A 27,812-nucleotide genomic window follows, 5' to 3' on the forward strand; every position below is an offset into this window, starting at 1 on the left:
ATTTAATTTCAATTTTGTTTGGCTTTGGTTTATCATTCTCAGGTCATTTGTATATTTAAGTTCAGCTGCTCATTTACAACTTGTTTTTGTCGACGATTATTCTATTAGATTGAATAGGAGCATGTATTTCAAACCAGTTTGGTATTATAAGCTTTGAGACCTACCTTTGACATCACTTAATTGAAAACCACATTTTTCCCAAGCAAGCATTGTGCTAATTTATTTAGTAAATTGGTGCCAGCCTAATATAATAAAAAAAATTTTAAGTTAAACTTATTCTGTTCATCTTAAAATTGTTGTACTGTTGACTGTCATTTAAAATTTATATGACACACGTTGTATAAGAGTATGTTTGCATATGTAATAATAAGCTTTTTCATTTCAGAGATATAGCTATAATTGGTGCTAAATGTGGTACTGTTATTTTGGTATCACTACATACGGGTAATATAATTGGCACAACCGTATTTAATAGTTCTATTTCATCATTATCAATTTGTAGAAATGAAGAAGCTTCTGAAGGAAATACTGTTTTATTGTTGGTATGTATAATTTTAATCTTTAAACTACACATTCTCTGTTTCAGAGTATGAATGTATATATACATATTGATTGTTAGCTGATTTTTGAAGTATTGAGAATTTATGAAAGATGCAGAATTTGAAACTTATGAAAACTTTATTTCTGGAATGTGTTATTTCAAATTCCAGGTCATAGATAAAGAGCTTCTATGGTATTTATTTATTAAGTATAAACATATAATTTTTGGTAGAAATTGTGTTGATAAAAAAGAAATCTGTAATAATCTAATTACGTAGATACTAATTGAATTAATTATTTATGACTATATATTTTTATATGTTTACAATTTTAATGTTTTAAGTTTAATAAGGAATTTTTTTAAAAAGAAAAAAGTTTTATTAACTGATGATGAGGGAAACCCTCAAAAGCGCTTTTATAAAATAACAATAAGCATAAGATAAGCATTATTGAATTCTGTACTTTTGGTGGCTAACTGTTTTATACTTTTGTCTTTTATACAATGTTTAATCTGTCAGTTACATTATGTAGTTTTTATGAAATTGTATTAAATAAATAAACTTTTTATTCTGATCAGTTCATAATACATTATATAGATGATGTCATTACAAGATATATTATGAACATAAAACATAAATTGTAAGATAAAAAGTAAATGTGGTTAAAAGTCCATATTAATTATTTAAAATGTAAACATATGAAATGATTTTAAATTAAATGCGTTAAGTACATGGAGATACTACGTATATAAAATAATTACAACAATCACAAATAATAAAAACAATAAAACCTTATCTTGTAAGCTGATGTATTGTGTTGAGTTTTACAAAAGTAGTTGTGTTTGTTTTGTAGTGGAGGATATTGTTATTTTTTTAAGAATATAAATCTGTTCTTCTTATAAAAGCTTGCACATTTGTAACTATAAACACAAGATTGATTCAGTTCATGACTTCAATATTTTTTCCTTTTTGGAATTGTAGTTAGTAATTAACGTACTTAAAAAAAGTCAATTTTTAATGTATGAAAAAAGTTCCTTGTTTCTCTGGTGGTTGAGCTGTAAATGTTTCCTGGGTAACTTTAATAGAAGGGTCTGTTAAATAAAAAATTAGATTTTCTGCATTAATATTTTTATTTATTTTTGTTGTTTTCATCAGGCCATCATATGGCCTGATCTTCCTCTGTGAATCATGAGACCGTGGTGAGGGGCTTGAGTGCTCAGTTGCTGAACTGAAGGTTCAACCATATTGGAGAGGTATCTGTTGAGAGCCAGATTAAGGAATGATTCCTGAAAGAGGACAACAGCTCTTTCAGTAGTTGTTAAGGTTGTAAGTCAGGAGGACTTAAATGGCCATATCAACATAACTCAGTCTTCTGAGTGCTGCACAGCTGAAAGCAATGGAAAACTACGACTGTTTTTTTTTTCCAAGAAAACAACAAAGATGGTGACACCTTCCTTGGTAAAATATTCCAGAGGTAAACTAGTCCCCTGTTCTGATCTCTGGGTGGGGACTGCTACGGAAGGGGTCACAAGGAAATTAAAAAATAACATTCTACGAGTCTGAATGTGGAATGTTAGAAATCTAAAAAAGGGTGGTAGATTAGAAAATTTAAAGAGGGACTGGATAAATGAGAGTTAAATGTAGATGTAGTAGGAATTAGCAAGGTTCGGTGGAAGAGGAAAACAACTTTTGATCAGGTGATTTTAGAATAATTAACTCAGTGTCAAATGAAGGGCAGGGAGGAGTAAGTTTCGTAATGAACTAGAAGATAGGGAAGAGAGTAGACTATTTCAAAAAGCTTAACGATAAAATCATTATAATTAGAATAAAATCAAAACCTAAGCCAATCATGATTGTTAATGTCTATATGCCTACAAGTGCCTATGATGATGAGGTAGAGTGTGTGTACAAAGAAATTGACGAATCAGTTAAACACATAAAACGAGATGAAAATTTACTAATATAAAAAATATAATGATAATTTATTATCTATGTCTTGCTTACCATGAATTTCTCCTAGGAATTATAATTTTTTTGAAAACATTTTTGAGCATTTAATTCTCTTTGCTGAGATCGGACTAATTCTTTATTTTGTTCTGTTTCTTTTAATAACCCAAAAGTTTTTATTGTATTTCATTTTTGTATGTTTATAAAATTATGAATTCATATAACTTTGTTTCAGTTACTATCAATATTTTTGTAGGGAAACTTAAGTTTAAGAAAATCTAACTTAATTTTTTTTCTATTTTTTTTTTTATTGTTTGTTAAGACATTTTGTTTAAAAAGAAAGGAAAAAATAACGATAAAATATACTTTTTTCTACCTATTTCAGATATTTTTATTATAGAATTGCTGCATTGTTACACTTATAGATACTGCCATATGTACATTTTATTTTTTTATCAGCACAGCTACTTTTCTTGGGATCCTGATGGGTTTTATGCATTTTAATAAATCATATTTTGAGTAACTCAAATCAGTTTTTTAATTTAATATATTTTTGTTTTGTTTTAGGTGACAGGTGATTGTCAACAGCAATGGAAAGTTGTATTGGAACATCATGAAAGCGGTAGCTTTTGGCCGTTTTCATACGATTCAAAATCGAATAGCGATTTAAATCTACCGACAGCAAGGTGAGCATCTGTAAATATTTATTTTCTCATATTGTAAATTAATTTTACTCCATTTAATTAGTAATAAATAAATTAGATTAAGGACATGATAAGATAATACTTCAATCATTTACTGCATATTTTGTTTAGTTGTTTGAGTCCACTATTCTAATCCTGTTATTTTTTTTTATTTTAATACTGAGTGGATATGTTTCATATCATGAAATAATTTTTCGTAAAATAAAGCACTTTTTCTTATAGAGTAGTGTGCAAATTAATCTGAACATTGATGTTATTTAATAAAACATAACTTTATTTAGAAAAAAATCGTACTTGTAGAATTTGTGAATATTTAGTAATTAATTTGTCCTTGTTTATTCTTAATCGCTTCTTTCTTTCTCAATCTAAGTATTCCAATTGATATTGAGACGCTGCCTTTGAATACGGTACAATCCATGCGATTTCTGTTATTTCTAGTGTAGATTTATGATCTGAAAATCTAGCCAGTATCGTGTACACATCACTATTATGTTTGAAGAAAATTCTTGTCTATTGTTTATGATTATTTTTTTGTAGTCTTCAGCAAAACCAATCAACATCAATAATGGTATACATAAACTAAAATTACCATCATTGTCCATATCAATTTTATTTGTACCTTTAACCCATTTGGTTAATTCAGATGATGAAGTTGAAGAATTTGTCATTGAAATCGCTTTTTTCGTAATAGAGATCACACCTACATTTCCCGTTTTGGCCACCTCTTTCCTGTTTATTTTATAATGTATCTCGTCGTATAGAAAGGCACCTGCAAAATTAACTAATTCTGCTGTTGTTGATTTTTTACTTCAACCTTCCCGCAAATACGTAGAAAACTATCGCCCAGAACAGTATCTCATCCGGTTGATTTATTCTTATTGTAATCTTATCACTCGCTTTAAAGCTGTTTTTATGCAGAGAATGTTTGTGAAATTGATTATATGTTAACGATTCATTTGAATGCGTGACTTTTTTAACGTTTAAATAATTCATCGCACAATCTATATAAAAAGGATTTGATTTTTTCATTTCAATAATTTATTGGTGCTTTAAAGTTTCCCGTCAACGGTTTTAAATCCTAGAGGTTTTAATTTCTTAATACTTTCTTCAGTCAACTTATAACGTTTTTAACATAAAAAAACTCATCTCTTTCATTTACAAGAGGAATTTCTTACTATAATAAAAGAATAAAAAAATTCAATTAGAATAGTTTATTTATATTTATCTCAATACTGATGACACAGTTACTCGTTCACCGTGTAGATTTAATAACCGATCCTTTTCATCAGTCAATTGTAATCTTGAATTATAAATTTCCTTTACATCTACGGGTTCAAATATAGTATAAAATGCAGATTCTACAGAGTGAATTTTTAGTCCTGTTACCCAATTTTAAATGTAATTAAGAAAGGGAAATTTAAGTGGAATAAAAATATGTATTTGTTACTTACATAACTGTTAAAGAATGTGCTCAAAATGCCCACCCCTTGCGGTTATACACGCACGGACTCTTTTCAGCATATTAGCAGAAACCTTTTTAAGAGTTGCATTGGAAATATTCGTGATTAAGTCTGTAATATTGACAAAAAGTAGTCAGGAGATGTGAGGTCTGGTCACCTTGGAGGCCATAAGCCCTTGCTTATTATTCGATCATCAAAGAACTCTTGCAGAAAATCCACGGTTTTTCGTGACGTGTGGCATGTAGTGCCGTCTTGCTGAAACCAGCAATACCGTTCTTGTGGTTTCAGGAGGGACACAAATTGGCGCACAATATATCTGTATACTTCACCATTTACTGTCTGTTCGAAGAATACGGGTCCGACTATACGATGATGAGACATCGCACACTACCCACCAATTTTTACAGGATGCAAAGATTTGTCTTATAAAGCATTAGGATTTTCAACCGCCCAAATTCGACAGTTTTGACTGTTCACATAACCATCGGGATGGAGCAAGCTTCATTGCTAAAGAACACTTTGTTTAAAATTCAATTCCGTTATCGTTTACAAGTGACCTAAATCGACGGCAATATTGCAATCGCTTGTTTAAATCTGGAGACTGAAGTTCTTGGATATGACAAACCGACTTGCGTGGAAAGTTTTCGTAAATTTTTTGTGTAGAATTGAGCGATCTTGTTTTCACATTTACTAAAACGTCATCTGTCAAGCGAGTCGGTTGACCGCTACGTTTTCTGTCGCAAACACTACCTGTCTCTCAAAAACAGTTTGTTAGCCTAGAAATTGACATTTTTCTGGCGGAGGAACACCAACAAATTTAATTCTAAATGATTCTTTTACACTAGCGTACGATTTCATGGCAAAATATTCTTCGAGAATGAAAACTTGTTGTTCTATGGTAAAAGACATTCTGTTCGTAACACGACCGGAAATGGCACAAAAGTTTACACAGCTCAAGGAGAATCAACCCACACTGCCGTATATATACCGGAATAAATCTATTATAATGAATAAATTTATTTCATCTGAATTCGATATATCTTTTTTTTTTAATATTTCTTTGTTTTATCAAGTACTTTTAATTTAGTCATTTCATTTTCACGAATCATTTCTGCCACCATAGATTCAATCTCTTGCATTTTATTCTCTACATAAGTCTTGATTGTAATTTTCAAGAAATCTTCACTAACGAAACCATGCATATTTTCATTTATATATGTGTCGATATTTGTTTTAAGCAATTCAACTGCATCTTTCATAAACTTTTTACATCTAAACAATCAGTTTTATTGTGACGTCCTTGCAAAATAAGCACCGTTATTGTTTTGTTTCTCTTTGATTACATCATCAAAAATCATTGAATGGGGTCAATAGACTCTGGTTGTGGAACTTGATTGTTTTCAGTATATTCATAATAACCCATTTCAGGATTCAACATCATCAAATTTGATAACATTCTATAAAGATAAAAAGACTGGGAGAAAATGTACAAGTTTTGAAAACGTACTCCGTTTTCTTGAAGTAAAAGATTAAAAAAACTACATTTATTTTACTACAATTCGATGGGCCATATACAATACATCTAATAGTGTTTGGTAAGAGAGAACCTTGTCTACTTTGTTTTTTGAATGCATATCTCCTGATTGTGTTCTCATTGGGGAATTTTGTTTTCTGTTGTAATTCCTTCATATCTCTAATTATTAAAAGAAATGTATTTTAAACTATTAAGTTAAACTTAATCAATTCTAATGATCTTAAATTTATAAATAATGTTTGATAAATTATCTAAAACAGTGATGCTTTGATGATGGGGGATAATAATCTATTTTCAAATGTATTGTTTCGCAGTCATTATTTAAATAATTAATAATATAATACAACGAATCATTTACAGATTTAATATTAGATCCTACCTGCAATAGACTACATTCATCTTGATCTAGAAGTGGAGAATATTCAAACTCAGATGTTGAAAGAATATAGTCATCATCACCGACAATTTTTTTTTATTACAAAGCTTCATATAACTAATCTATAAAAAAAATATATTCTAAACTAATAAATCATTAAAAAGTTAAACTTGTATCAATTCCATATAAAATTTACAAAGAATTTTTGATAAATCATTTTCAAGTTCTTTTCTAAATGACTGTACTTCATCAACCTCTGTAAAAAAAATAAAAAATTAATAAATTATTGACACGTTAAACAAGCGCTCACATTTACAACATTAAAATTAGAGAAGTTAAACTCACATTAACATTTAAAACATTAAAATGTATTTTGATGATAAATCATTTTAAAGTTCTTTTCTAAATAAATTTACATCATCTATATCATAACATTTATTAAAAATAGTGTCGCGAATTGTTTGCAATTCATCTGTTTGAAAATTATTATTCTGCAACAAATATAAAAATCATAAATACTACAATAGACCGTTTCAATTACTGCATTTTCAAATTTATTTTTTTACAACCAATATCTATCTATTAATATATATCTATATATTAATATATATCTATTAATAGAATGGGTCAAATCATTCACCACCATTAGAATATATCCACCATAATCGTCATTTATAAGTATAGAATATTCAATTCTAGGTGATGAATTTGGTGAAATAACAATTTTATTATTACGAAGCTTCATTTCTCTATATTTTAATTAATTTTTTTATTGAAATAAATTACTGATAGTAGTAGGTTTATTGATTTATTTTCAATCTCTATATTCGCGTAAAAAAATAAAAATTAATAATTTACTGACAAGTTAAAAAACATTAAAATTAGAAAAGTTATACTCACAATGAAATGAGTGCTCATATTAAAATTAATTTTAAAATTCTTAGTCTATAGAACAGATTTCTATTCACAAAGTAAATATACTGGAGTATATATAACAATATATTCGAGTAATAATAATAAAAAAAAGTAAAAATAAAATATCATTAAGAGTGAAACAATCGACATTGTGTGGGAATCTACATACATAAATTGAAAAAGTGAATTGAATAAAATATTACAAAACAACATCAGTCAAATCGATCCACGAATTGTATGATTTATCAAAACCTAACCATTTTACATTAGCTTTGTCACCTTTTTGTCTGAGTATTTTCTCAATGTGATATATATATCTTTGTGATTGATTTTTTGTAGTTCGTGTTGATAAAAACGTCCTTTTATGAGTTCGTTTTGTGAGTCGATCAGTTCATATGTTACAGAACTGGATTCAGTGGACTATATGTATTTTAAATATTTCATTCGTCCAATTTAGTAGATAACCCTTTTCAAATACTTTTTTATGTTTGCTTATACGAACATGATCACCAACATTAAATTTAATTTTTACAACATTTTTTCTATCGTATTTTTACTTAGATTTGCTGTAACACTTGTAATTGTTTTTTTTATTCACATCTTATGTTTACATGATGTAGATGAATGTATAGTATTGTTGTATTCATCAAAAAGGGCTTGTAGTATATCAATCCATTTATAGTTGCCATTTTCTGTAAATTTAGTCCACATTTTTGTTTTCAACTTTCTATTGAAGCGTTCAATAATAGCAGCTTTTTTATTTGAATAAGTGGAATAATGATTTATGTTGTATTTTTTCAATAAGGCTTTCACTTGTGGATTATAAAATTCCTTTCCCTGATTTGTTTGAAAATGTTTCATTTTATGTTTTTTCAATATGGATTCCAAAACAAACGCGACCTCTTTACCCCTTTTTTTTCTTTAAAGCCACAGCGTACGCAAATTTAGTAAAACAATCGATGATGGTCAACAAATATTTATAACCTTTATTGGTTCGAGATAAGGTATTATTTCAACTATATCTGCTTGCACAAGATCGTTTAGACTCTTTATAATTTGGTCTTTCTAGTAGAATAATTACGTCTAGCTGGCTTGTGTAATACTTTTGCCAAATCGGCTTTAATTGACATGTATTCTAAAAAGAAGAAAAAAAAGAAAAATAATTTATTACTTTTCTACTGTTGTGATTTGCAACTTATTGAAAGTTTCTTCATACAAAAAATCTAACTTCTGTATAAAAACATCAAATTTCATATTTATATTAAAATGATTATGTTTTCTTTTAAATTTAAGATTTTTAAAAGCAAGATTAAGAAACCATACACTATTCGGATCTTGTAATGGGATATGTTTTTTTAAAATTTATTCAATGTTTTTCTAGATTTCTATATTGAATATTAATAGCATAATATTTATATTCATCATTTTTATTTTTATCTAAAATTATAACACAGTTATCACTTTCATCGAGTGGATCAACTGAAGATAAATATGGTGTGGCCATGGTTTTAATTTTTTTCCATTACCATTAAATTCGTTAATTTGCAACTTACATTTTACATTTTTATCTTCAAGTCTTTTATTTTCGATTTCTATGTATTGCAACTTTGAATTCAGTTGAATATTATCATTTTGATATGACTTAAAATCTTTGTTGAAATACTCTTTAATAATTTTATAGCATTTTTGATAGAAATTAGTAGCGATCCAAAAGCTAAATTTAAAATTAATTCCTCCCTTAAATAAGTAGAAATTACTAAATCTAGTGAACTTGTACCCTTTGACATGACTTTTTATGAATTAATTTGGAGGTCTGAATTCGGGCCACCAAATGATTCTGTTAATTCTTTAGATTTTTTATTTTGAAACCATTTTTTAAATTGTTTCCACCATCTTTACATAATTTTTTTACAATAAAAAAACCTGTATTTGTATCAATAATTAGCTTAAAATCACTAAAGATACCATATAAATGGTTGTCTTTGATCTGTTCATAACAAACATTTATTAAACTCATTTTGTCTCTATATAAAAATAAAAATTTTTTCAACAAATATAAAATATTAATTTTTTTTTTTTTTTTTTTGTCTTCAGTCATTTGACTGGTTTGATGCAGCTCTCCAAGATTCAAATATTTTAAATTATTTTATAAAATGGCAAAAATGTCTAATATTTTTAATAAATTGAAAAGTTTAAATTGTAATAATATTAATAAATAAATAAAGTACTACATAGTATTATATTTACATTAAATAGAGATCAAAGGTCAATGCTATTTTTAATATCTATCTTTCATTGAATAAAAAAAGACAATTATTATATTGAATGATTGACAGCCATATACAATGAGAAGAATTCCCTGTCATCTGTTCATAACACACATCTATTAAACCCATTTATCTCTATATAAAAATTAAATTTTTTTATAATAAAATATTAATTTTAAATATTTTTACTCGTTATATAGAATCGTAAAAATGTCTAATATTTTCAGTAAAGTGAATAGTTTAAATTATTGTAATAATATTAAAAATATTTATGAATTGATGCACAATAGACGATATAAAATTGAAAAAGTAGAGTTTACAAAGACAAAAAATGGTGATTCAATTATTGCATCAATTGAAGGATTTGGAAAAATATTTTTACCTCAAAGATTCAATGATTTTGCACTATCAGATTTGAATGAAATTAATTATATATGTTTCCTCAAGGGTACTGAATTCATCTAGGAAAATTGGAAAGTAATAAGTAATGGGTATGAATTGAATCTATTTATTCTGTGAACATTGTATTGTTGATTTTGTGAACCAACATTGTTGGGTGCATCCAGTCGGGTTGATAGTAAAAAATATTTGCTATTTAGACAACTTTGAGTGTAAAGGCTAATTTTGGTTTATAGATCCTGTATGCAATGTTCAGTGCAATGTTCAGTCTTCATGTTTATAATGTATCCTGATTGATCTCAAGGCGCTTCCACACCTTTTCGTGAAACAGGTAATGGCTGGCTATAGGAAATATAATCGTTGATTGGTTAAAGAAAATGAGAATTTTTGAAAGATAACTTCATGTACATTAGCCTACGTGGTTTTATGAGGATAATGCCGGTTTTTCCTCAGATAGATGATTAGTGAAGATCGCATTTGAATATGAGGGTGAATCAAATTTAAATGATAATTTTGCTATTCTATGAGCAAGCAGTTCCGAGCTGGATGGCAGAGTGGTGGGTGAATGTTATGTGTGTTAGAAAGGGGGAACCAGTTTGGTTAACCCCTCTGTTCTGTTGTCAGTACAGCTATGAGTGAGCTACAGGTTCCATCATCTGTTACACAATGTATAATCATAAAGTTTTTAACTAATGAAGGGGTTAAATCCGTAGAAATTTTAACTCGTTTAAAGGTACAATTTAGGGACCCTACACTGTCCCAGAACTGAATGTATTCATGGGTCATACAGTTTAAGGGCGAGTGAGAAAGTATAGAACATGAAAGTCAAGATCAACGCCCAAGGTCAAATCTCACAGCTGACAACATCCGTGACAACATCACCCATTCACTATTGAAGATATCACGTCAGAAGTAGGTATCAGCTATGGGATTGTCACTGATCATCTCGGCATTAGAAAAATTAGTGCGTGATGGTTTCTGAGGTTATCGACTGAAAATCAAAAACAGGTTAGGTTGGAGATCTGTGAGAATCTTCTAAATCGATTTTAGCAGGAAGGGGATGATTTTTTGAGGCGCATTGTTTCATGTGATGAGACATGATTCCATCATTACACTCCAGAGTCAAAAATGGCGAGTAAGAAGTGGGGATGGAAGGATGAGGGCTGCCCAATGAAAGCCAAAACCCATCTTGGAATAATTTCTTTGAAAAGTTCTTGGAATAATTTTTTTTGACTTGAGAGCAGTTTTACTCATTGATTTTTTCCACAATTAAGAATGGTGAATCGGCTTACTATTGCCAGCTGCTACAGTCCCTCTTTGTGGATAGTCATATTTCACATACATTTATATTTTAGCACTTACATTTAAACATTTTTTAAAAATAATTGTGTAGTTTTAATGTTTTTAGAAATTAAAACTAGTAATATTTAAAAATAATATAAGTTTTCAGAATATGCATTTTTAACACTAAAAATTTTAAAACTGCTTGATGCTTAGTATTAATTTTTTTTTTGTCAGTACTCTTTGTAATGATGATTCGCAACAAGCTACTAAACTTAGCGTTCCGACTTTTCCTTCAGCACGTTTAAGATTACAAGGTTTAAAACAACTCTCTGTTGAAAAGTTGGCATCATTGAGACAAAGATTATCTGATAGCAGAAGTCGTAGTTTTAATAATCCTTCTACACTTAAAACCAGAGGTAATATTTGTTTTTAATATTTAGTCTAAATTTGTATTATTTGTATATTTATAAAATTATATATAAGTTTTAATTATGATGATGAGTAACGTTGACTGGGGGTAATGATGCAGCAAAGTCGGTTATAATTTTATAACAAAGTTGGTTCTAAATTTTCTCTATTTGGAATGAATTTTATTGTGAGAAATTTGATTGTTGTAAAGTTACACATGCTTACATTCAGTAAATATGCTGAAAAATTCCTTACTTTTATTTAGTAGTTTTGATTTATTATAAGAAATAATTTGAAAAATTCTTTTTTCCTAGAAAACAACACCGATTGAAGATAGTATATATAATAGAAATTGTTTACTGAATAAATGATTCTTAAGATTTTATAAGGAAATAATTTGTTTGTTATCAGAATTAAAGTTATATCTGAGTTTACAGTTTAAGAATATTAATTCAAATTATTTCATATTATTTTTTCCTCAATCTAATTGTTGGGCAGATTATTTATAAATTTGGAAATAGAAGTTTATAGCGTATGAAAAATGCTATGTCTGACAAGGATTCAGACCTGGGATCTCTAGATAAAAGGCTGAGATGCTGTCTGTCTGTCATGGAGATCAACTGAGTATTATTATTTGTATTGAAATTATAATACTATGATTTTATCTTTATTGAGTATTACTATTATTATATTATTAGCCACAAAATGTAAAGATTCTATTTGCAGTCTTTGAGGATTTTCAAAATTCATTTTATTCATTATATCATGGGAAGCTATGAGCGGAGTTTTATGAATTCAGAGTCGAGTGGGAAGATTATCAGGGTATTGAAGAATTTATGTATGGTAATGCTAAATTTGTAATAAAAAATAATGATGAATGGCCTAATGACATCCCAAATAGTGTAAAGGTGTTTTACAGGATTACTGTTTAAATCATCTTCTGTTTAACTGTTTATTTTACAAATTATTGATTTTTTTTTTAAGGAGCTTTAAAACCTGCAGGGTTAAAAGTTAATTGACTTGCATTGTCTGCTGATTTTGCTTTATGCAGTGCAACAATTTTAGCAATTTGGGATGTATTAATTGAAATTATACATTATTTATGCATGTTAAAGAAGGATTTAGAAAATTCATGTTTTTATCCGTAGTACGAGGGTTAATTTTTTTTTCAAGGTCTGATCGGTCACAAAATTAAAACCACTGTGAAAATAAAAAATTTTTTATTTGTAAAAAGTACTTACATAATTACGCTATTTCTCTACATATTCGCCACTCCAATTTAGACATTTGTTGTAGCATGGTACCAGCTTTCCAATATCCTCATCATAGAACAGAGCTGCCTGTGTATTCAGCCATGTTTCTATGCCGGTCTGCAGCTCGATGTCTGTGCCAAAATGTTGTCCTCCTAGCCAGCGTTTCACGTGAGCAAAGAGGCGAAGATCGGATGGAGCCAAGTCCGGGCTGTATGGTAGGTGATCAAACACTTCCCAATGAAAATGCTGCTGGAGCTTCTTTGTTACAGCTGCAGTGTGCAGCCGAGCATTGTCATGGAGACAGACAATGCCTGATGACAACATTCCTCTCTGCTTATTCTGAATTGCCCTTCGTAGATGTTGAAGAGTCACGTAGTATGAGGCTGCAGATCACTGCAGCCTCATACTGCAGTGATCACTGATGCACGACCATCAGGTCGTGCCACGTTCCATTAATTCCACCAAGAGAACTCCATTCCGGTCCCAGAACACAGTAGCCATATACTTTCTGTTGGAGAAGGTTCGCTTGAACTTCTTTGGTTTACTGGTAGAATGAATCCACTGCTTGGATTGTTCTTTTGTTTCTTCAGTTTCGAAATGGACCCGTGTCTCGTCCCCTGTGACAGTTTTGTTAAAAAAATCTTCTCCTTCATTGGGATAGCGCTGGAGAAACGTCAGAGAGGCGTCCATTCTCATTGTTTTGTGATGGTCGGACAGCATCTTGGGAACCCATCTCGCACACTGTTTGCGGTACTGAAGTCTTTCACTCACAATGGTGTAGAGAGCTGAATTTGAAATTTCAGGAAATGAATCGTTCAATACAGAAATTGTGAACCGACAATTTTCTCGAATCGCCTCATTCACTCGCTCAACAAGATCATCGGTTGATACTCGCTTCCTTTCCTGACCACCTGCATCATGACCATCTGTATGTCCTGCTCTAAAGTTCTCGCACCATTGTCGCACTTTGCTGTCACTCATTGAAGTTTCACCGTACACATTATTCATCGATGAATTTCAGCCGCATTACACCCCTCAGCCTGAAGAAATCGAATTACCACATGCACTTCACACGTGGCAGGAGATGCTATTGTTATAGACATGTTTACGTACTAGCTGCGTGTTCAGAACTAAACAAAGTGATGTGGCGTGTGATTGAAGGCCATACTGGAGACGCTGCGCAGCACATATGAGCAAAAGGTTCATTCGATTTTTGCACGGGTTTTTATTTCGCGACCGATTGGACCTTGAAAAAAAAATAACCCTCGTAGGTTTTAATTACCAAAATTTCTTACTCTTTACAATAGAGAATTGCTTAAATGTAGGCTTTGCTGTATATTGGATTTGTTTAGGAAGCAGGCAAATGTTTCCTTACAATATGTAATTTTTATTTCAAGGAGGACTTAAAAAGGGACAGTTTACACAACCAAATGCAATTCCTTAGATGAATTACAAGGAAAAAATAACTGCTATTTAAGCTTTATATATTCCAAACTGGTGCTATGTACATCACTGTATGGTTAATCTAAGAAGCTCATTTTATAAAAAGTGAACAGATAATTAAAAAAAAAAAAAGATTAATTTATTTAGAAAAAAATATATCCAATCCATTGCTTTCATTATTCTTTTCTGCAGTATCAAATCCTATAAAATTAATTAGAAGTAAGCCGCTTTTAAATAAATCAACCTGTATTATTGCCAGTGGTAAAATATTATTCATGTGATTGACAGTATTTTTTTCCTCTAGAAGGACATTATTCACGTTTCAATGTAAATTGTAAAATTTATCCTCTGAATGATTTTAAAAAAAAGTTACTGAAGTACCAAAAACAGGAAATTGTACTAGAATTTTTTGTTTACAACCTACTTTGCACTCGTGCAAACAAATATCACTTGTATTCAGGAATGATTTATATTTAACACAATAGTTAAATTGATGAATAACATGATTTTCAGGCCATGAAACAAAAGAATGTTGTGTTGTTTTGAAGAAAAGTGTGTGCTTTAACATCTGGAAAATACTGCAGTTATCACTTTTTAGAGATAATTTCTTTTTTACTAAAAAAAAAAAACATTATGAATTAATTTAAAAGTAACTTTATTAAGTCTTGTCCGTAGTAATATAATTATATGTAACTATTATACTGTAAGTTGTTTGAATCTTTTCTTTTTAATAATTTTAATTTTTATTAATTACTTTTCATTTGAAATACTGATATATGAGATAGAGGAATAAATGTATCATTATATCGATAAAGCTTAATTTATTCTTAATGTTTTACTTTTTAGGTAATGTGAGTATTGACGATTCATTATCCAGAATTCGATCAACGTTGGATCTGTCAGATACAGCAGGGCCAAGTAGTAGTACTGGTTTTAGTGGTAATGGGCCTCGTGTTTTAAGTATGAGTAATACTTTTCTAAGAGCTCAACAAGTACAATCGCGATCATTTTTAACGGGTTATTACGCACCAGCTGATCTACTAACAGTAAGTCACAATTATTTGTTAATAATTATTTACAATACTGTTAAAATCTCAAAAAAAAATCCATTGTGAAGAGATCAGTGAAAAAATAATAAGGAAGGTTGCATTGACAAAGTTAGGTAGTAATATAATTGATGTTTATTATTATAACCCATAATTTTTTTAAAAGTAAATATTTATAAATTGTCAGAAATATTAATTTTATTAGTAAAACAATAGCACACACAAATGTTTAGCTTCATCTCACATATTGATATTGTGCATACAAATACCTTGAGTAGGTCTTGCGTTGGATCCGTTGTTGTGTAAGAATCAGTTCACATTAAACATGACTTAAGTCATTAGTGTTTGTCTTTGCTTCATATCCTTCATTTTTTAAGATACTATTCGTTTTAGACTGCTGGATATCATTGAATCATCAGATTATTAGGAGTTGAACTTTACTGCCTTTCCAGGACTTTACTATTACATTCATGCCGAGTTAAGCAGATCTGTATCTATGATTAGCTGGTATCACTCACTTTTGCTTCTTTGGTTCGAGCGGTGGAGTCTGATATGTTGTGTTCATATTTATTGTGTTTTTAACCTTTTCCCATCACAATGATCCGTGGTTGATTAGCGCTCCGCGAAAATATGTTGGTATCTGATTGACTCCCTTCATAGTCTTATGCTACCCTCTTGTGAAAAAAATTTCAAAAAATTACAGTATATTAAAGAGATTTAACAGATTCTGACAAAAAAAACCGTTACGATTGGATATTTTTTATGCCTGTAACAAAAAAAATTGAAACTACAAAAATTAAGATAATTTAATTGCAGAATTTTTTTGTGCATTTCTACCGTGTTTTTTTATTACCAAAATTTTTTTTTTGCTTTGTGTTTATGAAACATACTTTGCTGATTTTAAAAATATGCTTTCAAGCATATCGGTTGAAAATTGGGCAAAATATGATGAAAAACCCGTGTTATAAATCACAGATTAGTAACATATGTTAGTATAAGTGAAAGTAGATACAGAAAACTACGTTTTATAAAAATCCCCACCACTCAAAAGGCTATTCAGATTGACAAAAAACCATTTTTACTGTTTACTGTTATTCATTACGAATCGATATGTGTTACATGTTTACCAATATCATTTGTCTGAAAAGATATTTATAGACCTCAAGTAAAAGTGACGTATTTATGACCACAAATTCCTTCTTTTTTTTGTGTGCTATATATCATAATTTATTATGTGTTTCAATACATCGTTATGTTGCTAGTAAGATAAGTTATTTTTGTAAATAATAAATAAATCCCTAATCCTCATAGCAATTATAATACACAAGTCACACATACACAAGCACATTTCTGAGAAAAAAATGGTCATATTCTTTCTAGTCTAAATAGAACATTTTACATCGTATAAACGTCGTTCAAATTGTGTAATAAAACTGATTCCTTTGTGAATATAAAACAAAATAACCGACTTAGATGCCATACAAAATGATTTTGTAACAGCGTTTTAAAACCGACGCCGTACATAACCAGTTCCAAGGTTACACGATCTGAAAAGGTTTTAATAAAACTGTTTAATATATTCTACAATGGTCAGTTTTTATTCTGTGTTAGTTTTTTACAGAATTTTGAATTTTTTTAAAGATTTTATTGTATTTTTGAGAGTGATTTTTGAACATTTTGCTTTTATGTAATGTTTTAACATTTTTGTAAATAAAATATAATCAGTTTTTCAATTTCTTTTCACTAATTTCTCTGAAACATTATACATTTCATTTTAATAATTGATATTCTTATAAATTTTCTAAAAAATATGATTAAAACTTAACTATTATCTGGTAAAACTTATTTTTTTCTACTCTTTACTGCCTTCAGATTTTTTCATTGTTCACATATTTTTTTTTTTTTTTTTAATGACTACTTCAATAATGTACTTTAGAATCAACACAGTAATTACTAATATCTTTTCTGTTTTTGTTTAAAGTTCTTTTTAACGATCTGAAGTTACTCTAGTTTGTTTTTTTGGATTAATGATTTCTTTTTTGTAATCTTGTCTTGAATAAAATTTCTATTTCCATCATCTGTTCTTTCTCTTTTGGGTAAGATGTAGAATCATTGTTTTATGAAAACTGTTTTTTTTATAAAAGATATTTTCTTAAAAAAAATTATTTTACTAATTCAGTTCAATTTTATTACTCATTTAGATATAAATTTTCAGATATGAGAAACCTCAATAGTTATTACTGCCTAATAAAATAATGTCTCTAAATACTAATTTTTTATGCGTTACTGAAAATACATTACCTTCAGTGACGATGTACATCTAAGCCTGTAGGCAGGATACAGCTACTGGTTTTTGAAGTGAAGCTTCTTAACGCAGGCTTTGAGATGGGAGTCAACTGAGAAAAAACTAGTGTTACGAAAAAATGTCATGTAAAAGCATCACACGATAGCTGATAACATAGTTCTTTCAAGAATCGTGTTCAAAGAATGATACTGTTACTCTTTTGTTAACGGTTTTTGATCACACTCATATTTAAATATTTAAGTCACAGATTAGATTTAACCTTTACATATTTAACAACAAATTGGATTTCATTGTTAGTATTAATAAAAAATTGTATCATTTTTGTTTATTGCATATGTGTTATTTTGCACCATTAATAATTCATATAATATTGCATAAGAAGCTTCTCTTCTGTACTATGTCCATGCACTAATGCACTTGTTTTAATTTTTATTTACAACATACAGATCACACAGATCCCTGTGGCCCTTTTTTGAGGGGAGTTCTAATCAGTGGACAGTTTTTTAAACATCCTTTTTTCAATCTATTTCTATAAGGTATAGAAAGATCTTATTGTGCAGATTACGGAAAAAAAAAATTGGTTGGTGGATTACATACGTAAACAGAAAAATTGTTTTAGTATTGTGTTAACTTGAATTATTTTGAACTATAAGCATATTACTTGTTTTTTTTATCTCGGCTGTTAGAACTACAATTGAAATGAAATCATGTCCTTTCCAACATTACTGAGAACACCTAAACTGGCTAAACTGACACTGAAAAACTCTGAAAAAGATTTTTGAATTACGTCAAAGCTGCGATTTATGACGCATATCTTGAAAGTAAGCACCATTTCCTTCTACCATCACTGTGATTACTCTAAACAAGCGTGTTATATTCTCTTATTGGCTTTCGGCAGATGCCATTACAAGTACAGCTGCATTTGTTTACTGAAGATTAAATATTGCTTAAAATGTTCACCGAAATTGAGAATCCTTCCGATTGAGAAAGTAGCGCAGTTATTTGAATTTTAAACATGTGAAATGTCAAACCACCTGATATTCATCTGTAAATTAGAGACGTTTATGGTGAAAAAGCTATAAGTGATAGAATGGTTACAAAGTGGATGCGAAAATTCAGTGAGGGACACAGTAACGTGAATGATTAGCAAAGGAGTGATCGGCCTTCCTTTGTGAATAACAATTTGATTATGCAAATGGATGGAAAAGTTAAAGAAAATCAACAATTTAAAATTCTTTTGTTATGTATTGAGTTCTCTGATATCATGAACAGAAGATCATGCAATCAGTACAAAACCTAGACTATCACTAACTATGCTGTTTTTGGGTGCTGAAAATATTGAGGTTCACAAAATTAAGCGATTAGATCCAATTTGATTGAACAGTTTGGTTGGGAGTAATTGAACCTTCCACCTTATAGTTCTGACTTGTTGCCGACTTGTTTCCCTATCTCAAGCAATCCCTTGTTAGTCAGTGCTGTGATGACAATCTTGTTGTAAAAAATACTGTAAAACAGTCTTACAAGATAAGAAAAATGCCTAAAACTATGCCTTAAATGGTGAAAATGATGGAGAAGGTATGCTCTTCCATGTAATAATAAAACTATTTTGCTGAAAGTTATTTGTGTTTTTAATAAAACTATTTATTTTCCAGATACACCTTGAATCAAATGAAAGAATAATGGATTTTGGCGGCCCACTATGTAAATATATTTCATTGATAAAACCTGTATTTACATAACAGAAAATTACGTTTACTTTTCATGTTTAAAATGTTTTATATCTATGAGAGGTTATCTCTAAAGTAAAGAGCTTTTCATTGTAAAAAAATTTATTCTGAAAACTTTATAAATATTTTTTTATTTCTCTTGTCTACATACCTTATACTACTACTTTATATAATTGCCACATGATTTAAGACATTTATTGTAGCAATACACCAGCTTCAATATACCCTCATTGTACTTTTCTGCCGCCAGTCCATTTAGTCACTGATTAACAGCAGCATTTTTAAGTTCATTGTCATCCGTGATTTGCTTACCATTCAAAAACTCTTTAAATTTCCCAACAAATGGTAATCAGAAGGAGCTAAGTCTGGACTATATGGTGGTGGGTGATTGTAAATTTCCCATCCAAATGTTTTCAGTAAATCACATACCGGACCCACAACATGTGGACGTGTATTATCATACAGCAGGATGACGCCATCGGTCAGCTGCCCACGTCGCCGATTTTGAATGGCATGCTGTACCTTACGTAGAGTTTTGCAGTAGGCATTTATAGTCGTTCCACGTGGCACGAAATCGATCAGCAGTATGCCAAACTGATCCCAAAAGACTGTGGTCATCAGTTTGCATCCAAATGACTGTGGCTTGACCTTTGTTGGTCTGGTTGGTGATTGAGGATGATGCCCTTTACTTGACTGCTGTTTTCTCTCTGGCGTGTAATATGAAATCCATCACCTTTTTTTATATAGTGTATCAAAAATTCCCAAGCAGATCCCATTCAAATTTTTGTGATCTTCTGTTAAAACATGCAGCACCTGACGTGCACAAACCTCTCTGAAGGCTAAATGTTCATGAATAATGTAACTAATAATAGCTGTTGAAACATCAGGAAAAAGAAGGACCAGGTCAGAAATTGTTGAGTGACGATCTTTTCTGATTTCATCATTGACATGTTTCAACTAATCAATGATTATATGGCCTCCCTGAATGTTCTTCATTATGCACATTAATTCTGTTATTTCTAAACCTTTCACACTATTTTCAGATGTTCCTTTCATTCATTACATTATCACCGTACAAAGCAACCAGATGCCTATGAATTTCAGCTGGCTTAAAGTTTTGATGGTTTAAAGAATGGATGACTCCATGTATTTCACAGTCGGTGGCAACATTGATTTTCCTATTCATTTTCTAACATAACTCACACGTAATCAAAGATACTACAGTGCAACAACTTACAGACAACAATGCAGTGTGCACGTTACTTGCGTGCCCATGAACGACACAGGTTTGCCAACCTTAAGGATAGAAATTTCCCAGTAGTCTTTACTTTAGAGATATCCCTCGTAATAATTTTTTGTAAGTTGAACAATTTTTTTTAACATAATTTTACTTTTTTTTTCTTTTTAAAGGTTTATGTTGCTGGCATTGATATGAATCCTGTTAGTGTACATAAATTATGTGTACCTTGTGATATTATATTATTAACTGATTGGCTGATTTATTGCACTGATTCAACTGGTAATAAGTTATCAGTAATCTCATGCAGGTTATCGGAATGCCAAGTAACACATGATAAACATATTCTTAATAGTGTAAGTACAAATGTATATGCTTTATCAAACATAGCTTAATAATTTGGTAACAGAGCTGTAATAATCTTTGTATAATAAAAAACAACTTCCAAGCATTTTTTACTATTTCTATCACCATTAGACGTATAAAATATTTAAAAATTAGTAAAAAATAGTTAATAAACTTTTGTTATACATCAGAATAGTTAAGACGGTACTTACGTATTAACGCTACTGCAGCTACAGCTTTATTTAAAATTGAGTATTTATTTTATTGAGTCTCTTTATTAATTTTAAGAAATGGTTATTGATTTTATAAATATAATTTAACCAAACTTAACCTACGCTCGCTTTGCTCGCTAACCTTGACTAATTAACACCGTAATTTTTTGAGTATTTATTTAATAAATTCAGTAGGTTAAGTTTGGTTAAATTATATTAAAATTAATAAAGAGACTGTTTTGAATCTATGTTAAACTCTATATCGACCCATTTTCCACCGAAATCCGATTGACTACTTTGTTTTTAAATAAAGCTGTAGCAGCGGTGATGTTAATACGTAAGTACCGTTTAGACAAATTTCAAAAATGTTTGAGAATTGTTTTTCTTTATTTTTTTTTTGAACAGAAGTTTTTTTTTAATTATTAGAATTTTTATTATAAATGTGTATTATTAAATCAATTGTTGAATCATTTTATTTAGTACTTAACACTAATAAATATGATAAAAATTATGCTTTTTGTTTTGTTGCTTACTTCTGAATTGAATACATGGTATTGTCAAACATTAAGATTCATTTTTAGTTATAAATTTTTTAAATCTTAAAAACATTCACAGATAACTCAAAACAGTGGATTTTCTACCTTATTTAGTTACGCTTATTCATAAAATTAAATTTCACAAAACTAATAAGGATACAAAAATTGATATAATAAATTTGTCTAGATTCTTAAATTTATGTTTACATGGTTTCTATTGTCTTTTCCTTTATCATAATCTCTAAACGTACTGTTTCATGTTATTTCATCTCCCAAACTACACTCCTCCACAGTTCCCACTCTCCATAATCAATATTCTTTATTGTCTTTTCCTCCTTCTTCTATTAGATGACTGATTCCCAATTCTGATGTGGTAATCTCCGTAGACCATTAATTCTCAAACTTTTTGAGAAAAAATTATAAAAATAAAAATATTATTTTTAACTTTCTGTTAAAGATAATAATTGCAGTTGCTATTTTTAAGATGTGATCTTAAAAACAGCAATTACAATTATTGTTTTTAAATGTGGTATATCCTATTTCTGAGTCGAAACTTTATTCTGAGTCGAAACTTTTAACCGTATTTGGAAGTATTTTTCGGATTGTTTTTCATCTATTTGGAATATTTTGGTTTAGAAAAATTGTGGTGATGTACAAAAAAGAAATTAAAGCTAAAATCTTAAGTTTTTAAATGATTTTGTTTACTGAAAAAACTTAATTTCCCTCATGTGCTCGATCAAACATGAAGAAAAATATTAAATTATTTAAAATGTTTTTTCTCACTGATTTTTTTTTAATTTGATGATTTTTGAAATCTGAAGATTACTGTCAAAAAGTAGAGTATTTAAGCTTTATTATTTTTTTATTTGTCTCAGGCTCTTAGTTGAAAAGTTAAAGTAGTTTGATTATGATCATTTTTTATCATAAAATATATAGGTGTTCCTTTAATTTTTTGTACTAATGTACTAGTATTTAATTTTAGTTTGAAATCTCAGGAAAACATAATTTTTGCCTTTTTTTTAATCAGTTATCACCTTCCTAGACTGCCTGAACGCCTCCAATTTTCTGCATGCCTTGTACCACCCCGTCCTCCCAAGGCCTCCAGCACCCACAAGGGGTTGTTATTGCCCACTTTGAGAACGAATTCACTAGACCCTATCAACGCATATGATCATACCAAAAGTTGAAAACCAGAGATATTGTCCATTAGTGAAGATGTAACCTTCATATCCCTTACTCTCTCTCACTTTTCACTCTATCTTCCAATGTCACCTGGATCATCACCATCAATAAATTATTTTTGTAACTATCAGTTTCTATTTAAACCTGTCATTCAAAACCGAAACTTCTGGACTATATCTAACATTGCTTTCCACTATTAATTCGATTATCATTATCAATTTTATTATTGTTAATAATCTAAAGTATTTCTAAATTATCTTCTTTGTCTATTTTGTGCTTGTTAATGGTAAGAGATAATACAAATATGATGAAAAAAATTATAAAATAATTTTTCACAATTATGATCTCCATGGTGGAGAGGTAGCGTCACACTTTTTTTTTATCTTGAGGTCCCGTGTCCAAATTTCAGTCAGACATGGCATTTTTTATATACTATAAATTTCCATTTTCACATTCCCACATAAAAGTTTCATTGTAAACTACTGTGGTGAATTAATACATAAGGGGAAAAAAAAATAGTTAATATTTTATAATCTAAATTACCCAGTACTCCTTAAGGTACTGGTTCATATCTGTTATCTGGAAGCGATATCGCAATCAAAACGTCAAAAAAAAGTTGTTTAAAATTTTTGTTTCTGTAATTTCTTCGTCATTGAAACCTTTTATTATAATATATCTCCAGAAAATTTTTTTTGTCTCTAGATATTAGTTTTGTTTTATTTTAGTTAATTAGTTTAGATTGGTTTAAAACTGAAGTTTTATTTAAAAACATTATATAGACACCACTTTATTTGTATGAAATAGAATTATTAATATTTTATAATATATTTTTAATGACTTATTTCATTATGAATCTGAAATTTGAGCCAAATTGATTAGTATTTGAAGTACTTAAGCCAAAGTTGTAAACCTCTTCTTTTTGCAGTATGTGCTGAATAATATAATTAACTGTATTATTTGTAATTAACTGTTTATATTATAATCTTTTTTACTGGTTAAATTTTTTTTTATTTTAGAATAAAGCGTTCTCATTACAAATATTAGCTTCCTCAGAATTTTGAGTCTTTCTGCTGAGTTGAAACGGTCTATATAGTTCATTATTTCATAATAGAAAGGAATTCAGTAATCGCCGCTTTATCTATCCTAGCCTTTCTATTGTTTTGAAGTATGGAAAATCCCTGAGGTACAAGAGGAAATAATCAGAGTTGATTTCTCTGAGAGTAATGATGTTATCTTTACATCCAGCCTTTGTGGGGAAAAGAATGAAGGTGTCATTTGTAAGGCTGAATATCACTTGTATTTTTGTGGGCTTATATTTTGTTTTTTTGTAACCATATATTTGATTTGATGAAGAAGGCAATGGGAAACCATTTCCATTCTCACTTTTCCTGTTAAGCCTGACATGAGAGGCTTATTATTTTTAAGGATGGATATGTGATTTTTTGGAAATAATTTGTAATTATGTCAGGTCGTCAACAACAAACATCAGTTGTTGTTGACACGAGTGTCAACCCGGAACGAAATTCACCCGGAACCTTCATAAGCTATTCTACTCATGAAAATAATGGAAAAAGTTCTTATAAATATATGTCTTAAAATGCTTTATTTGCAAGTTAGGGCTAATAAAAGAGTTTGCTTGGGGTTCTGCAGCCCTGGTGAAATGAGGTTGTACTGACTTCTGTGGTCATTAATTAAGGGAAAAATTAGTGATTTTTTATGGTTTTTGCCCTGAAAAATTGAATAAAATAGGTACCAAAACCATACCTATTCTAGTCTTTGAGAAAAATTAAATTGAAATCCAATAAATTTGGGTAAAAAACCCTGTTTTTATGTTTGACTTGCAATAACTTTATTAAATGGGTAATAAACACATAACACTTTTTTAAACAATTGTAGGAAATTTAATTCTGAACAAAATGGTTTAAGAAAAGTTAAATAAAACAAAGAAAAGTTAGAAAAATTTGAATTTTATTTAGAAACAGTATATTAGATTTGTCAGAAAAGTACTTATTTAATGTAAACTAAAACCAAATTACTTTTTGGTGATGTTAACAATTTGTAAAATCAAAATTTACTGTTAAAAAATAAAAAACTGGAAATTACACAAAAATTGTAAAAATAAAAATAAATAAATAAAAATTATATCGATAATTTTTTTTATTAATAACAGAAAAACAAATTATGTGAAAAATTATTATTTCAAAATAACAGCAGCTGATCAACAATACATAATATTGTATTAGTGTGTAAATCATTCTGTAAGGTAAGTATTCTGTATACTGTGCTGTTGTTAGAGAAGGTTTTCGGTGAATTTTAGTTTGATTGGGATCGGTTTGCCATTGAAGTAATGCTGTACTTATTTATCACAGAGGAATATGCTCATATGGTATCCATTTTGTGTAATGGTAATGCTACAGCCTGCTGCAGTAGAATATGAAATAGGTTTTCCAGATACCAGGATCCAGACCTCAAAACAATTAACGCGACTTTTCATAATTCTCAGGGAAACAGGTTTACTACCTATTATTCATTCCAGCTGTGAATGATCTGTTTTACACTATGTTGTTATTGATGCATTCCAGGCATCGGTACACAACATCTTTCTAAGTGGAGTGAAGTTTTGCATTCAGTGGTTTGGAGGACATTAAAACAAGTTTTATTCTTTTCATAAATAGCTAGTTCAACATCTATACCCAGGAGATTGTCTGCTTTGCTTGGAGTTTTGAAACTGGTGGATGTAAATCGACAACTCTGGAAGTATGTTTTGTTTACTGACAAGGGAAATTTCAATCCAGATGGTGTCAACAACGTACAGAATGAGCATTCATGGGCAGAAGTAAATCCTCATGAAATGATAGAAGGCAATTTTCAACACCGATTAAGCGTCAATGTATGGTGCAGCCTTCTTTACAATCAGCTGTTTGGACCATTCATATTACCTGGCTGCTTAAATGTCGAGGTCCTCTTGCACTTTCTTCAAGAATAATTACTGCAGCTGCTTGAAGATGTTCCGCTAGCGCTGAGATGCAGTATACTTCCAGCACAATGATGCACCTCATCACTTCTCATGTGACGTTTCTTCACATGAAGGATGATTTACGTAAAATCATCCTTGCCCTGAGAAATGGATTGATCATGGAGGTTCACATTCATGGCCACCAAGATCGTCTGATTTAACATGTTTAGATTTTTGCGTCTGGGAGTGGATGAAAAATATCGTATACCAAACAAAAATATATTCTTGTAAGGAATTAATTGTCTGAATTATGGATGCAGTTGAGCAATTTAAGGACTTCCCTGAAAAACTGAAAAGAGCAACAAAAGCAGTACAGAAGCGTGCCAAGAAATTTGTTGAAAATGATGGGCTCATTTTTGAACATCTATTATAAACTGGTATGTATATTGTATAATGTACTTTGGTCCAGTATACTATTTCTGAATAAAATTCTTTTTTTTTATTTAACCTCCGGGACCACTGTTAGGTATATTTCAGAGGATGAGATGAATGATTTGTAGCGTACATGAAAATGCCATGCCTGAGTGGGATTCAAACCTGGGACCTCTGGATGAAAGGCTCAGACACTACCACGGAGACGGCGCAAGTAGCGGCCTCATTAAAATTAAAATTTCTCTAACTTTTCTTTATTTTATTCAACTTCTCTTTCATCATTTTGTTCAAAATTAAATTTCCTACAAGTCTAGTTTAAGAGTTTTACTTATTTATTACCCATTTAACAAAGCTATTGTATGTCAAACATAAAAAAACAGGTTTTTTATCCCAATTTATTGGTTTTCACTCCAGATTTCTCAAAAGATACTGTAGGTACGGTTGTGGGACCTTTTTTATTTGATTTTTCAGATCAAAAACCATAAGATTTTAAAAACCTAAAAATTTTAGTACCACTTCGTCTTACCAAGGTAGCTGAATTCCGAGCAAAATTTTTCACTAACCGTAATTCACAAATGAAGCATTTTAGTACATATATTTGTATGAACATTTTTTCATTATTTTCATAAGTAGAATAGGTTATGAAGGTCCTGAGAGAACTTCTTGATGCCCTCTGAATAATAAAGATTTAATGTCCAGGCCTGAAATCTTGGTTTCTGACTGTAAGATAAAGATAAATATTATTATGGGAAATGCTATTCTTGAAAATTATTTTATGATTTTATTTTATATTTTACTGTTTTAATTCATCAAATAAAAATTATAAATAAATTATTACTTGAAATTTGTGTTTATACAGGAACCAAGTATGGATTCTTTAGTTTGCGTTTTTGAATTAGCTCAAGAAGAGTTTATTCTTGCATTGTATAGGATACCAGCTATAAAACAGGTATATTATATGTCAATTTACTGCTTTATTATTTTTATTATGTTGTTTTGTTGAATGTTGTATTTAAGATAGTATTAGCTTAACAGAATAATTTAAATGTATAGATAAATTAAATACAACATATCATAAAATAAATAATATATGAAAAGATTAAATAAATATCAAACAATAATTTTTGTATAGTCTATCTGTCTGTATAAATATACTTAGATATAAAAAGAATTTTAAAGAAGATATGTTCAATTGAACATTGTTATTTGTAAATAAAATTGGTGAGACATAGTAGGAAGTTTGCAAAATTAAAAAAAAATTGTAATTTAAAAATTCTATGCCTGAAATAAAAAACATACATTGTG

At 29.6% G+C, this 27,812-nt stretch overlaps 1 protein-coding gene across 3 annotated transcripts in view; it reads left to right on the top strand.

Moving 5' to 3' along the window:
* ca (RCC1 and BTB domain containing protein claret) overlaps positions 1-27,812 on the top strand; it is a 142,637-nt gene that overhangs the window by 14,758 nt on the left and 100,067 nt on the right. For all 3 annotated transcript variants that reach the window (XR_012758598.1, XM_075380471.1, XM_075380472.1), the window contains exons 5-10: positions 386-542; positions 3,054-3,172; positions 11,660-11,841; positions 15,376-15,575; positions 21,018-21,200; positions 27,367-27,456. Coding sequence is in view for 2 of the 3 variants with exons in the window: in XM_075380471.1 (XP_075236586.1) it covers positions 386-542; positions 3,054-3,172; positions 11,660-11,841; positions 15,376-15,575; positions 21,018-21,200; positions 27,367-27,456 (931 nt within the window). In the remaining variant the exon portion in view is untranslated. The remainder of the gene's footprint in view (positions 1-385; positions 543-3,053; positions 3,173-11,659; positions 11,842-15,375; positions 15,576-21,017; positions 21,201-27,366; positions 27,457-27,812) is intronic.

The sequence above is a fragment of the Lycorma delicatula genome, chromosome 12 (assembly GCF_047948215.1).
Source record: "Lycorma delicatula isolate Av1 chromosome 12, ASM4794821v1, whole genome shotgun sequence".
Taxonomy (NCBI): domain Eukaryota; kingdom Metazoa; phylum Arthropoda; class Insecta; order Hemiptera; family Fulgoridae; genus Lycorma; species Lycorma delicatula.